General features: G+C 37.1%; 1 protein-coding gene across 5 annotated transcripts in view; it reads right to left on the bottom strand.

The window, feature by feature from the left end:
• CHN1 (chimerin 1) overlaps nucleotides 1-13800 on the bottom strand; it is a 93846-nt gene that overhangs the window by 57376 nt on the left and 22670 nt on the right. For 4 of the 5 annotated variants that reach the window (XM_066553922.1, XM_066553920.1, XM_066553923.1 and 1 more), the window contains 3 exons: nucleotides 10708-10763; nucleotides 4996-5027; nucleotides 4007-4120 (listed from right to left, as the gene is read on the bottom strand). In XM_066553922.1, the coding sequence (XP_066410019.1) occupies nucleotides 4007-4120; nucleotides 4996-5027; nucleotides 10708-10763 (202 nt within the window). Of the gene's footprint in view, nucleotides 1-1171; nucleotides 1207-4006; nucleotides 4121-4995; nucleotides 5028-10707; nucleotides 10764-13800 lie in introns of those variants that run through there. The other variant, XM_066553924.1, reaches the window with a different exon arrangement.

The following is a 13800-nucleotide window of genomic DNA, read 5'->3' as shown; positions in this document are numbered from 1 at the left end:
ATCTGCTTGGAACACTGAATTAGCATTACAATGCATTTTATGTCTTTTTATTCTAACAGAGACTTGATGATATGTATGGACACAGATATATATCTACAATCATTTTCTCATGTCAGTAATTTTTTTTAAACCTCAAGACTGTAAAACATTTTCATTGGCATTCTCTGATCGGTGAATGCATCCATGATTAAGTACAGGCATTAAATATAGTAGGGTGCTGATTTACTGCTCTCAGTTGTGTTTATGCTTCATTCTCCCTTTATATGGTATCTGAGGTGACACAATTTTACAGGCTTTCTTAGGCTCTGAACATCAATTTTATTTGAAGGACAGCTCTGACTATTTAGTCAAACTTCTATACTTCAAACAACATTTAAATTATCATTTTCTTTTTCTTTACGAACGTACTTCTATCTCTCTTACAAATTCTGAGAAAACTATTTTCTGAAAAAACCCCACCATCTTTTGTTTCAAATTTATATTTAAAAGGTAGTCTGCCTTTAAAAAAGTCATGATGCAAATTAATTGCACAATAATGGATGAAAGTAGGCAAAAATAGCTCATCATAAGACGATCAAAATGCAGCTTGTTATATAAGTGGAAAGCAGATTTTACAGTAACTCAACAGCAGCTTTAAAAAATGAAAAGTTTTTTTGGGGTAAGAGTCACTTTCCCTACCTTACAAAGAAAAAATATTAAAAATCTTCACTTTGAACTCAATTAACTATTCACAGTATTACACTAAGAACAGCTGACCGCTTTGCTTTAGCTTGCAAAAAGTATTCTTTTTCCTGTCCTATATTTGGTCATTTAAGTGGTGCTAGGCTATGTCTGCAGCTATAGCAGCTCAGGAACAAGATCTTTAGATCTACTAAAGCTAGTTCCATAAAAGCATCACAGCCTAATGCTCCACAGTGGTCAAAACTCATTTAGAAGGCTTTAGAGAACAAAGAACTAAAACACATGGTGCAGTTCATCTTGAACAAGATGTTGGACACTGAGTGTTGGACATCAGCTACAACAGCTGATGGAATCAAATGTAACACTGGAAGTGTCCCATGATGATTTGAGGAATTGTCTGGCTTGGGTCCTCAGGACAAACTACAAAAAGCTTGTTCTTCTCCATTTCAGAAAGGATGGCTGGAAACATTCCATGACAGAGACATCATACCTTGCCACAGGAAGGGACATGATCCTGTTTCACTACACTGCTCTTCACGACTGGATGCACTGGGTTTCTCAGGGTTCCCAGGCACGCTGACACAAGCACAGGAAGAAGACATCTGCCAGAGCTGGACGTGCTGGGCCGTCTGTCTCACTGAATTGCCTGCCTCCCCAGCAGAGCCACCGGCAGCTACAAGCCAGGAAACAAACCTGTCTCAGTCTCAACAGCAGCTGCTCCTACCCACAGCTACCACAAGACTTTTATGCCTCCATGAACTGGGATTTCATGATGCAATCACACTTCATAGGCAGTTTCCAATTTGCCCTAACCAGAATTGAGAGACTGTCAATGACTGACATATCAGACAACAAACAGTGAGAGAGATTGAGTAGACAGACAGAAATACAGAGGGAACCAAGTATTTATGCCAAGAGTTGATAGTACCTTTAAGAACCTGAATTTTACTCAACTTTTTTCAATTTTTTAACCAAAACGTGCCTGAAAACCAATCAGAAAACACAGATATTTCACTTTATGTTTTGTCACGATGCTATTGCAGAATTAGAGCACCTCCAGAGAATTGCTGGGTTAACTTAATAAAGTCCTTGGAATCTGTTCTGTTTTCTATGTAACAGCTGACCAAGTTTTCTTTCCTCCCATACCTTCTAAGGGGTAAAACAAAGGTAAAGAAGGAAAAGCAAAAATCATACTGATCTTAAAGCTAACATGACTGCTTCAGAGACAGAGTGGCACTTAAACCTAGTATGAAAATACCAAATTTGTTCATACAACCAGAAGAGAAAGGGTGAAATTAGAGACCCTGAACTCAATCAAAGCTTTCTGTTGAACTTGGAAAAGTTTTGCTCATACATACCATCCTACTGACAAGCTCTGTTTTTGACCATGGAAATTACATTCTTAAATTCCTGCTGGGATTATCTAAACTGCAGATGGGGCTATCTTTGCCATCTGGCAGAGTAGTGACCCAAACACAAGTGATGCTCTCAGAAAAGGATAGAACTACATAAACTCAACATGGCAACCACAGGAAACTTCTCACAGTCAGGATGCACAGAGAGACTGCAGAAAGGACATAGTCGTTAAGAGAGGCTACAGTGTCAGAAACACAGTCAGTGGGCATTTTGGCTAATGGTTATACTCTGCATTTATAATTCCAGGGAGAGGAAAAATAAAAACTGAGAAAAACTCTTCCTCCAGTCAATGGAAACGCAGACTCCTGCTACACTGCCTAGTAGTGATAAAAAATAAATCCTAGTGGTAAAATCCCAATGTGTGGAAGACAGAGCAGCACAGTTCACAGAGTTCCACCTAAGATATGAGTTAACAGCCTCATTCATACACTTTGAAGGCCAACAGCAAGAGAACAGAGCATTGCCCACTGTGGGAAGCAAGAGAACAGAGCATTGCCCACTGTGGGAAGCTGCCAACCAGACCCACTGCCATAGATACACAAGTCATTTACCATTTAAACATAATGAAATGGCTGCAAGATGCTGCAGTTTCAGTTTCTGATGTGTTTTCTCAAACACCGAATTTCATCAAAATAAATCAATCATAACAACTTTGCCATCATTTGAAACCTTTTCCCAAACTAATCACTGACTGATCATTAACAACTATCCATTCTTTTCTCTATTTGGCATAAAATTGATTTTATTGTTTTCAAAGAGGTTTTCCAGTGTGAGAGATACGATCAAACCTGGGAAAAAAGCCATCTTTTGACTTGCTGGACTGGAGGTGCATTTGAGAAACAACCTGTAGCAATACATCCTACAAGATGCTCAACACCTTCATCTTAGTCTACAGGCCCTGTGTCTTCTGCATCATTGGAAGCAGGGAGTGGGAGCTCTGCCTTCAAGCCAGGTGTTACAACAACTGATTTCTTTGTAGCTTTAAAAGAATATTGCAAGAGCAGATGATGAAATTGAGTACTATTTTAATAAGAAATACCAAATTTACACTGTTAATGAAAGTCAGTGTAAATGTCAATAATGTTTGTCTTTTATTACTACATAAACAAATATCCTATGAAAATATATTCTTTTTTCCCCTAAAAAACTAATTCATCACAACCTATTATTTAAAGACACTATTATTTTAATCATAAACATATTTTACCCATATAAAACTTGCAGTAACTGCATTTTCTCCTTCAGTGTTTTTCTGTCCCACTTAGATTTACAACATTGCTAATAATCACTATCTCCCATCTGAGTACTCAGGTTTACAGCACAGGCCAAAATAACCCCCAATATTTAAAAGTAATTAAGCTATTTAAACCTTACAACTACTTTTTGAGTTTTTTATTTATAGCTGACCCACTTGCCAGAGTTTTGCAGAATGAAGAAGCAGATCTGCAAGCACTGTGAGCTGACAGGTGTTCAGACAAAAAGGGCCTCCCAGTGTGCTGCCATCCCATGGAGAGACTGGGGGGACTGAGTGCTCTGCAGCAGCAGCTGCCTGGCCAGGACATGGCAGGCTGCTCAGGGAACTCACGAGGTGCCTTTTATTTCTTGATCACCTGCTCTCCCCACATCTGCATGGGGTCACATCTGTATCACAGTGGGAGAAGGGCAAAATGAAGCCCCACCAGCAAAAGCACAATTGCTGTTATCCTGATGGTGCAAACAATAAGCAATATTAGCACTTCAAAAAAGGGCATGGAAGGTTAAAGATACCAAATCTGTATCTAGGGTAAAAAAGTATAATGATGAAAAGGAAATTAAAACAACTACAAAGAATTTTATGATCTGAGGTCAGCAACACAGTAAAACCATTTGAATATTTTATAAATTTAAAAATGGAATATTAATTACTGACCTTAATGCCAAAGTGTAGGTTCCAGGTTGCCTTTGGCTTTCACGAATGAGATAGCTTCCCTCTGCAACGCTTAATAATTGGTCAGCTTCCTCCCTTGAGATCATCCCATGGAATCTAAGGAACAAAAATTTCTTTGAAACACATGTCTTTTCTCTTTTAAATCACCTTTTGGTCTTCATTTAAAAAGCACCAATGATAGTAATTAAAAAAGAAACAAACATAAAAATCACTGATTTGGTGGAATCTACAGTTTGAATTAATTTCCCTTCCTGCCTATATTTGAATTTACTTCAAATGGTTTAGAAAGGCTTCTAGGAAAGAATATCTATGAAACAAGTATATTGTTTTTAAATCTACATCTATCAATTTAATATGTAGAAATAAATCTGTTTTCTCCTGCTGGTTTCACATGTTTTGTGCTAGTGGCATACAATCAAACATTTTGAAGCATTTGAGGATATTTTATGTGATCCCTGAGATTTTAGCAAGTTGCTGTAATCTCAGTAATTGCTGATGTAATAACCCAGCAACACTACACATCTTTTACCAAAATAAACATAAGTAAGATCTGTGTTTCTTCACATTAAATCTAACCATCTTTGCATTAGCAACCTGAAACAGAAGACACATAGAGACTGATCATATATTGCATTTGGGATCCAAATATCTTTTATTCCTAAGCAGAAACACATTTTGCAAAGCCAACAGGAGAGGGAGATGGAAAAAGACAATCCCTTGAAAGCACAGAAATGTATGTATGTTTTTCTCACTTAAAGTAGTACTCAGTGACATCCATATCCATCAGAAATTGCAGCTGTAATTTTAGGCAGACAAAAGTAATAATGTAATAATGACCCAATGGTGAGACACACTGCTGTAAAAGACACAGAAGAAACAAAGAGAACAGACTAAACACTTGACACCTTTCCTGTAACTATTATTAACCAATATGTCAGGATAAACCACTTCCAGAGATGTTTGTTACTTACTCTCTTCCATAATATTTGGGTCTGTTCTCTACCTAGAAGAAACAACAGAAATTGTAATGTTTCATAACAAGAGCAGCTATACGGTAAGTGGACTGTTTACAATATAGGATTAAAACCAGAAAGGGATATAATGTGAAAGTGCAGGCACAAATAATCTAGAACAGAATTTCTCCTGTGATTAGCACATAGGGAAACCAAAGGGAGACCTTCAGAAAACATTGCACTTGTGAATGGCTTAAAATGGAGTGAGAAAGGATGAGCCACTTGGATCATGTCATCCTCAGGATACACAAACTGATGGCATTAAATATTGCTTTTACAAAGTGCCAGATAGGGGAAATGAGTTAGCAGTTCATGCATGTAAGTGCACCATATTGTTGAATACACTAATACAGTGAAATATCTATAAAACTCTTAAATTTACAAGTTACCTTCCATCACAGAGCTGTTGGTGCCCTTGCTGAAATAAAGCCACTACTATGCAGCCCCTCAGAGTGAGGGCAAATGGCTGAGTAAATCATCAAGTGCCTAAGTCTTGTGCTTCACTAAACTGTGTGATCTGCAGTAACACCTGAAAGACTTCAAAAGCAGGTGTGCATGTGTTATGTAGTGTAACTCCACCTCGTCTGTGCTCCAGAGACCTTATGGTGTAAATGCACAATATGCCAGGGTGGCAGGGTAAAAGTTGCCTGATAATTATTTTAGATGAAGTAATGCATCTTCATTTGTCCAGGAAGTTTAGAGCCAAGTGAGGAACACCATATCCCACAGAAATCAGCTCATAATTTAAGCCACCAGGTTATCCCTTCCGTGTTAAATTTCAAGGGGAAAACTCTTTGGGGAATAAAAGTCAACAGTTAAACAACTTGAACTACAGAAATATAAAACAATCCAGCTATGCTGAAACATAGAATGCCACATTAGTTTCTTTTTTCCATCTTTTCAACAAAAAGCCTATTAATATTAGTACTTCTCTCCAGTGTTTTCAGTGGAGTATAAAGATTTCAGATATCCAAAACAACAAAAAACAACATACATCCTGATGTACAGTCTAATAACAATTCTTCAACATTCCCAGCAAATAAAAAGCTATTGTAACGATTTATCACTTTGGAAAAAACATTCCATCACTGGAAAGATTTATCATGTCCTAAAATATTTCCTTTTCCTTTATAACAGCAAACAAGAGTTGTCTGCTGTGATAGCTGTTTTCAAAGGGCCTGAAGAGACTGGATTATTTCAAATAAGAGGAAAGGTCTTAGATATTTTTTGTTAAATGTAGGTTATTTCTTCAATAAGAAGATAGGAACATAAAGAGAAAAAATGAAAGCATTTTTTTGTTGTTGTTATAGAAACTTGCAACAATTCTTAACTAAAACCTTTAAGCCAAGACACTAGTTTAGAGCAGTTGTTAAAAGAAGAATCCTGTCATGAATAAGATTTTGTTGTCTGTCTAGTGAGATTTTATCTTTATCTCAGTGAATTTATAAGACAGAACTGGAAAATTTATATAAGCAAAAGCACTCCTTTTCAGAAATGGATTAGTAACTTGACAGGGCATCTTCAGAGTACTTGCAAGTCCTAAGAAAATTTATAATATACTCTGTGCAAACATTTGAAAATGTGAACGGGCAGATGACTGGAGCAAAGCATCTGAAAAAAGCCCCACGGGACTTCCAGGCATTAGTAGCAGGCTTGCAGTTCATTTTAGTGGATGATGAGTTAAAAAGGAAAATAACCACTTCTGTTACCACTGTCTCTACTGATCAGTTTTACCAACTTGCAATAACTTCAGTATCAATGTTGATGTGCAACACTTTTTGCTTGCATACAACTCAGTGCAGCTGGAACCTCAATTCACTGAGTTTTATTGCCTGTGTATTTGTGTTTTGGGGTTTTTCAATCACTTTTTACATTTATGATTAATATTAGGGGATTTTCACATCTATATTGACATACATTGAGACTTGAAGAAAATTCCATCAGAACTCAGCAGGGGCCCTCTAATTCACTCAGAATGACTGGGCTACACACACAGTGCAGTTTGTGTGCACTGAGAAAACCACACAGACTCTCTGAAAGCCAAATTTACCATGTAAGACAGTAAACACTGTTCTCAGGCCTTCTGTAAAGCTTCTGACAGGTGTTACACCAACTGCACCCTTTGCAACTTAGACACAGTGTTCTTATCCTTAACTGCACTGGAACCAGAAGCAACGTGCAGCTTTCTTGGTCTTTTGTGTTTCCTTGGACTTCAAAGAGCTCCTGGCAGACTGTATTCTACAAAATTAATTCTACAAATGACAACTGCAGGCACCCACGTCTCCTCCCTTTGCACCTGAGCACTGAAAGCCAAAACAGTTTAGTTCAGAAGCTTCAATAGTCTAACTTTCACAGTTTGTCTTCCATAAGTTCAGGAGACAAAACCAAAACATCTGGACTGGAACTAAACCCATCCAAGAAAGGAAATACATTTTAAAATAAGATGATAGCAAGAAATTGGTCCTATTAGCTAAAGCTGATAGCTGAAAATACAATGTAATTATCCACTGCAGAATTCTTTTCTGATTTGGCAATATTTTTGGACCAAAGAATTGCTGGGTATGAGTAAGAGCAGCCATAGCTGCCTCTTTTTCTTTGTATCCAGCAAAGATCAGCCAAACACTGCCTTTTGACTTCTCAGGATTTTTACTTATGGAAAAAATTTCCTGCTGTTGTTTGCTTGGCAAGGTTTTAAAAATTGCTTCTAACTTGGAAAAAAAATGGGGGGAAAAAGCATTTGTTTTCCATGTGTTTATTTGTATATCACTAATGCAGAGGCCACAGGGAAAAAATTAAGTTCTTATGATACATTCAAGAAACACAAATATCAACAAGATATCCACCATTACTTCATTTGTCTTTTTTTCAAATTGAGGAGTGAAGGCAATGAAACCAAATTTATGAACAGACAAATCAAGCAGACGTGGCAAGTACCTTATAGCAGACATTCCTTTGGAAAAGAGCTTAGCTAAAATGAAATTTGGAAAGCCATCCTGGTCAAATATCATGCAGATAAAGCCACCTTTACAAACAGCTCTAATAAGGATGTGCATTATATATGCTCATATTCTGTCTTTCTTGACCATTTTTACAATACTACACAGAGATGCTATTTAACAGGTTAATTAACTATTAGCACTGAATTAGGATGAAGCCTCCTAAAAGGACAGAAAAAGCCAGTGATTTTAATTTCTCCATACTATGTATTTTTTTCATATAGTTATTTTCAATTGTTCATTGAATGCTTTTATATATCAGTCAAGGCTGCCCTAAATATGCCTATGCATGCACACGTGTATATAAGATTATATGCAGAAAAAATAGTAATTTCATGGAGGAAATACAGTATTAATTGGGCAAACAACATTATAATTTGCATGCAAGCCTCATGCAGAAGTCAAATAACCTTAGAATGTTATGGAATTATCAACTTTAACCTCATGGAGTATTAAAAGGCTCGGCTCTGCTGCACCTTCACAATAAAAAATCCCAAATGAATGCAATCTCTTTTTACTTCAGCGTCTCTCCACTGATCTGTGTGCTGTCTGATATGAAACTGGTGTAGCAGAGCAGAAACTTGAATTCTTTGTATTTGAGAAGCATTTCAAGTTAAGTAGGTCATTCTGTTGAATATACCTCTCAGTATCAGTACTTGTACAATGTGTGTCTTTGCACATGAAATAAAGGGTTGGGTTTTTTTTTTATGGTGTGATTTCCAATTATTCTTTAACAAGTGCTTTTTCCTCCTAATCATCACTCCTGCTTTTGTCAACAAGTGGATTACAATAAGGCAAGAAGAGCAATTTATGTGTTAATACCTCACCAAATTACATATTGTTCATTCCCACTGACCTCTTTGATGTTCTCAGTACCAAATTCTCTTCCAAATGTTTATGAATTTGTTTATACAGCTGAATAATTCAACCACTTAGGAAAAGATTCTGCTCCCCACTGACTCATGTGTGGCTGCTAATAGAAACCCAGCTGAGAAAGAATAGATCACAAAGCTCAACACAAGCAGGAGAGGCTGAGACCAGAGAGAAAGGTTAACAAGTTACTGCTTGCTGAATATATTTTCACTTCAAATCAGCTCAGCTGCATAAATTGTTCAACACTTAAAATGAAAAACTCTTATCTGCATTATAAGGAATTAATGCAGAAGTAGGAAAATGCACACTGATAATGTACTTCTTCAGTTTTACCTTTATTAGTTAAAAATAAGCTTCCAATTTTTTTTTAATAAACTAATTCTTCAATGATAAAATGTGTACTTAATATGCTCTGTTCTGCAGCTAAATACCCAATTGATTCTGTCATAGTTTTGTGTTATTTACTTCTATTCACACTAGTTTCTACATCTACAGTTTTTATTTCTCAGTTTCTACAACCATGTTCACGGTGCAGACACAGGTTCACTCTGCAGAGTTCAAGAAGCTATTTTAAAACACACAATGTCTCGGGTTTTTTGTTCACTCTGACACAGGGATAGATTTACACTTAAGTTTGTAATATGTCATAATCTTGTTTTGGAATAAATTCATAGAAATATGACATTACAGACACTAATCTGTTGCATTGCATTCTCCACTGATGACAGGACTTTGCAATGTTTGGATTGTTTGCAATACTTTTGCAATCCCCCATTGACTGTAATAGGCCACCACTCACCCATAGCAAATTTTCCTTTGTAAACCAGTCCAGCTTTTTAATTAACTATCTCTATTAGAGCCAGTAACATTTTCCAATTAATAGAATTTAAATTCAGTGAAAACGTGGATGAGAAAGCTGTAGTAGTCAGTGTGATTCGTATTTGAAGATTTACACAGGTGCTTTTGTATTTGGCCAGCAAGTTTCTTGTTCTATTCTAAAAAGAAATCTATATCTGATCAATAGCTGAACAATTTCCATCACACCAGAGGCAGTAAAAATTTTTCATTTTCAGATACTGAATACACATTTATGTCTCTGCTTATTTGACTGATTAGCTAATAGTATTCTAAGAAACACTATGAAAAAGAACTTAATATGAAATTTGCTTGTGAGTTCTTACCACCTAGGACAGAAGACCTCCAAGCCCTTCTCTGCAGCCAAACTAGCCTGGGATTTAATGCTAACATATCTTACTAAATATTCCAGACTCCTTCATCAGTTTATAATTTCTCCCTGACTATAAAGTATATGTAGTATACAGAGTATACTACATATACTTAGTGCAGTCAAATAATTACAAAATAATTATCATGTTAAGCATTGTATGATTTCCTTAACTGTGCTGGTACTTTCAATTATGGGTTGGTTTGGGTTTTTCAATTTCTTTGTTGTTTTTATATTTTAAAGAAATCAAAATATACACAGAAAAATGAAGGTTCTAATTCTGTGGGAATTAAAACATTCACAAATTAGATCCTCATGAGAAAATGAGGAGAAAATGTATGTTTCCATGAGTCTAAGAATCAAAAAGTAATAAGTGAGTCTCAGTAAATGATGATACATATCAAAATGCTTTAAATTCCATTTTTAGAACAAATGGATTTAAGAGTACCAGTGTCTCAAGGCTACTCACTCTAATCACAGCACAAAGTGTCCCAAGGAGCCACTCTTTGGGCTGGACACAATAAGTACAGCCATGGAATTACTGGACTGTATAGAACTGAACACTTTGATACCTACCTCATGAGTGCAGGTTATTCTTCTAGGATGGGGAGCTTCCTGTTGCAACTGATACACTGGGAGGAGGCAGAAGTTAAATTCTAATTAATAGAACATCATTGTGTAAATTAGGCATTTTAACATTAAGCACTTCAGTTTAAATAAAGGAGACTTTCTGCAAAATGTAACACAAGGATATGAAAGATATAAAAACTTACTAACAAGTGGTCAGAAAAAAAGAATGCTGCAAGCCAAAATGGAATATTGATTTTCTCTGCAATGAATTAATCAAGTAATATGGAATAACTAGGTGAGATCAGACAAACAAACAGATCAGAAAAAGAATCATAATAAACACAAACTGAAGTTCATTATTTGTCAGATCAGGCTGCTGTCAGACTTTCTTTGGTAAGCAGATGGAGCCCAATCCTACTGCTGGGCACACACTGAATCACCTGCGATTCATCAAGACTTCATAAGAATCATTCAGAACTGTGCACTGCCAACCCCTCTGCCTTTGCCACTGCTCAGTGAGGACCTTTCTGAAGAAAGAGAAAGATGGCCTTTGCAGACCTAAAGACATAACGACTTGAGTAGCAGAGCAAAATAGCTATGGCCCAAATTATGACATACACTTACTTACATTGATATCTTCCCTCCTACTTTTTCTCTATTTTTAAATTAAGCTTCATCAAGCCAGAACAGATCTTTACAACCAGATGTAAACGTAATGCTACTAGTATGTGCAGACTTTATAGTACAATACCAAAGGAATGACTTTCAACTTCTATGCCAACTGAATCTGGTTTGGCAAGTCACCTTCAAAATGAGGCTGTCAACACTAAGTTAGTATTGCAATAGTACACTAGAAATGGCAAAACGGACATTTGGAATTGTAATATTTTAAAATTAAATTATGCTGCAATCATTAGTACGAATACCAAGGTCTACATTGTGCCATCACCTTCTTCAGGTAATAAGACCATCCATACATTAATTTAACCAATATAATTTGACTTAATTACAATTCTCATTTGATTCCAAATCTTTTCCACTGGCAAATGCTGTATTTGTGTGTCAAGCTACATGGGAATGGAGAAAATGGCAAGATGCCCAATGACCATTGAATCGTAAGATAAACTGGAAAAAAAATTCCCTTTGTTCCAAATAAAAAAACCTAATGGTTTTTCCTGTTGCTACTAAAATCAGTTATTTCCATGCTGGGTAATACAAAAATGATTTTTGCAAGTGATGAAGAACAGCACACTGGTATATAAAAGTGCAATTATCATTTTAGGCATAGCATGACCACTTATATTGCCAGCACATAGATTCCCTAGCTTTCATTGTAAAAGCTGTATTTGATGGCACTGGATCTTGTCCATATCTAATTCTGAGAACTGCAGAGTCAAGTTCAAAGGAAAAAAAAAAAAAACACAAAATGAAAGAGCAAGTTAAGATTTTTCTGAATTTCACAAAAGAGGAGACCCACAATCATCATGCCCAACATGAAACTGGCTGAAAACTGAGAACTATTTCCCACCTTACTTCAAGCCAGGCTGAAAAGATTTTCTGAAAGGAAATTCTTTTTCACCAATGGCAATGTCTTTCTCCTCTTCCAGTAAGAAGTACAGCAGGCTGACTAGCTAAGTTACAAAACAGGATTCCTATCCCTCCTCCTCTAACCAATGGATGCAATTCGAATTGTTCAAACAGCAGCTTTTCCTTGCTGTAATTATTGCCAGGGAAGTCAAACAAGGTATTCCTCTTTGTCTGTCATGAGACAGATCTAATCAAACCTCAGGATCCAGAGCTTTATTCTGAGCCCCACAGGCAAGTTCACAATGGCAGGCAAGCCCCAGTGTGGCAGGAGAGTGGGTGCACACAAACCATTCATGCAAAGCACGTTGGAGAGTGGCGCAAACACATGTGCATGTGCCCAGGCTTCCAGCTTCTGTCAGGCTGGCAGTGAGGATCTGGTATTAGAGAGGTTCAACCTCCTTCTTCTAGATTATGGTGTGGAATAAACTGGAGCAGTGTTCCCTGAGTCCACAGAAGGTACAGAGCTGGGAAAAAATAATTGAATCTGCCCTCTTACACTTGCTCTCCTTCTAACCATGGTTCTCACCTAGCCTTTAATTCTACATCTCTGATTATACAGTTTCCCACAGCAGGATGGAAACTTTTAAAGTAACTACATTTTCTCAAGTGCTTAATCTCCTCAACCTTTAGAGAGCAAACATTTTCACAATGTGAAATGTTGCTTGAGCAAATCCCTTTATCCAGCCTGAAGACACCAAGCTGAACATATAAAAAGTAATGCAAATGTAAGTCTGACATCCCTAAACTGTTAAGTGTTATACACACAAACATTCTGTTTTCAAAATCTGCTTTTCACAGAAGACTCTTCTTTCTTGCTTCCTCAAGTCTCAAAATGTCTCACATCTTGGCTTTTGTATCTACAAAGAACTAGAATTTATAGGTGAGCCACTGTGGGAAGCTACAATGCTCTTTTACATTTTTCTCATGTTCTCTTCCATGTCCCTAAACCTCCATTTGCACAGTCAAATAAGAGGTCATTCCTTTACATGAAATTCTTTTGCATTTAAAAATGGCTGTTTGCTTTTCTGTGGGTTTAGATTTTTTTGAAACAAAACCAGCAAGTTGTGAAGTTCCCAAGAGGGTGGCACTCTGATCTCAGGGCAAGGCACCTGGCCAGCTGCCCTGCACACCTGACTAAGGCAGCCTGCAAGGCCAGCTGCCCCTGGGCACAGGCACAAACACACCAGGAACTGCAGAGCATGGGCAGGCTGTAGGAAACCAGGCCCTTCTAGTCAGGGCTTCCAAAAACCTGCTTGTGATTTGTCACACCAGGCCAAACAAATGCTCTCATTTTACTTCATCAGCAAATTCCTGAAGAAAACAATTCATTTTGAGTTTTCTTAACTAGCTCAAGCTCAGCTCTAGTGATGCAAGGCACTAGATCACAGGAGCCCTAGAAGTTGGCAAGGATACCAACTTAAAGGCATGAGTGGAGTTTTTGTAAACCCTGGTCTAGGCAGACAAGCCACTACAAGCAAGACCAGGCAGGAGTGGGACAAGGCACATGAATAA

This window comes from Molothrus aeneus, chromosome 7 (assembly GCF_037042795.1).
Source record: "Molothrus aeneus isolate 106 chromosome 7, BPBGC_Maene_1.0, whole genome shotgun sequence".
Classification (NCBI taxonomy): domain Eukaryota; kingdom Metazoa; phylum Chordata; class Aves; order Passeriformes; family Icteridae; genus Molothrus; species Molothrus aeneus.
Note: the sequence above shows the minus strand (reverse complement) of the source record. Positions and strands in the feature narration are given on the sequence as shown.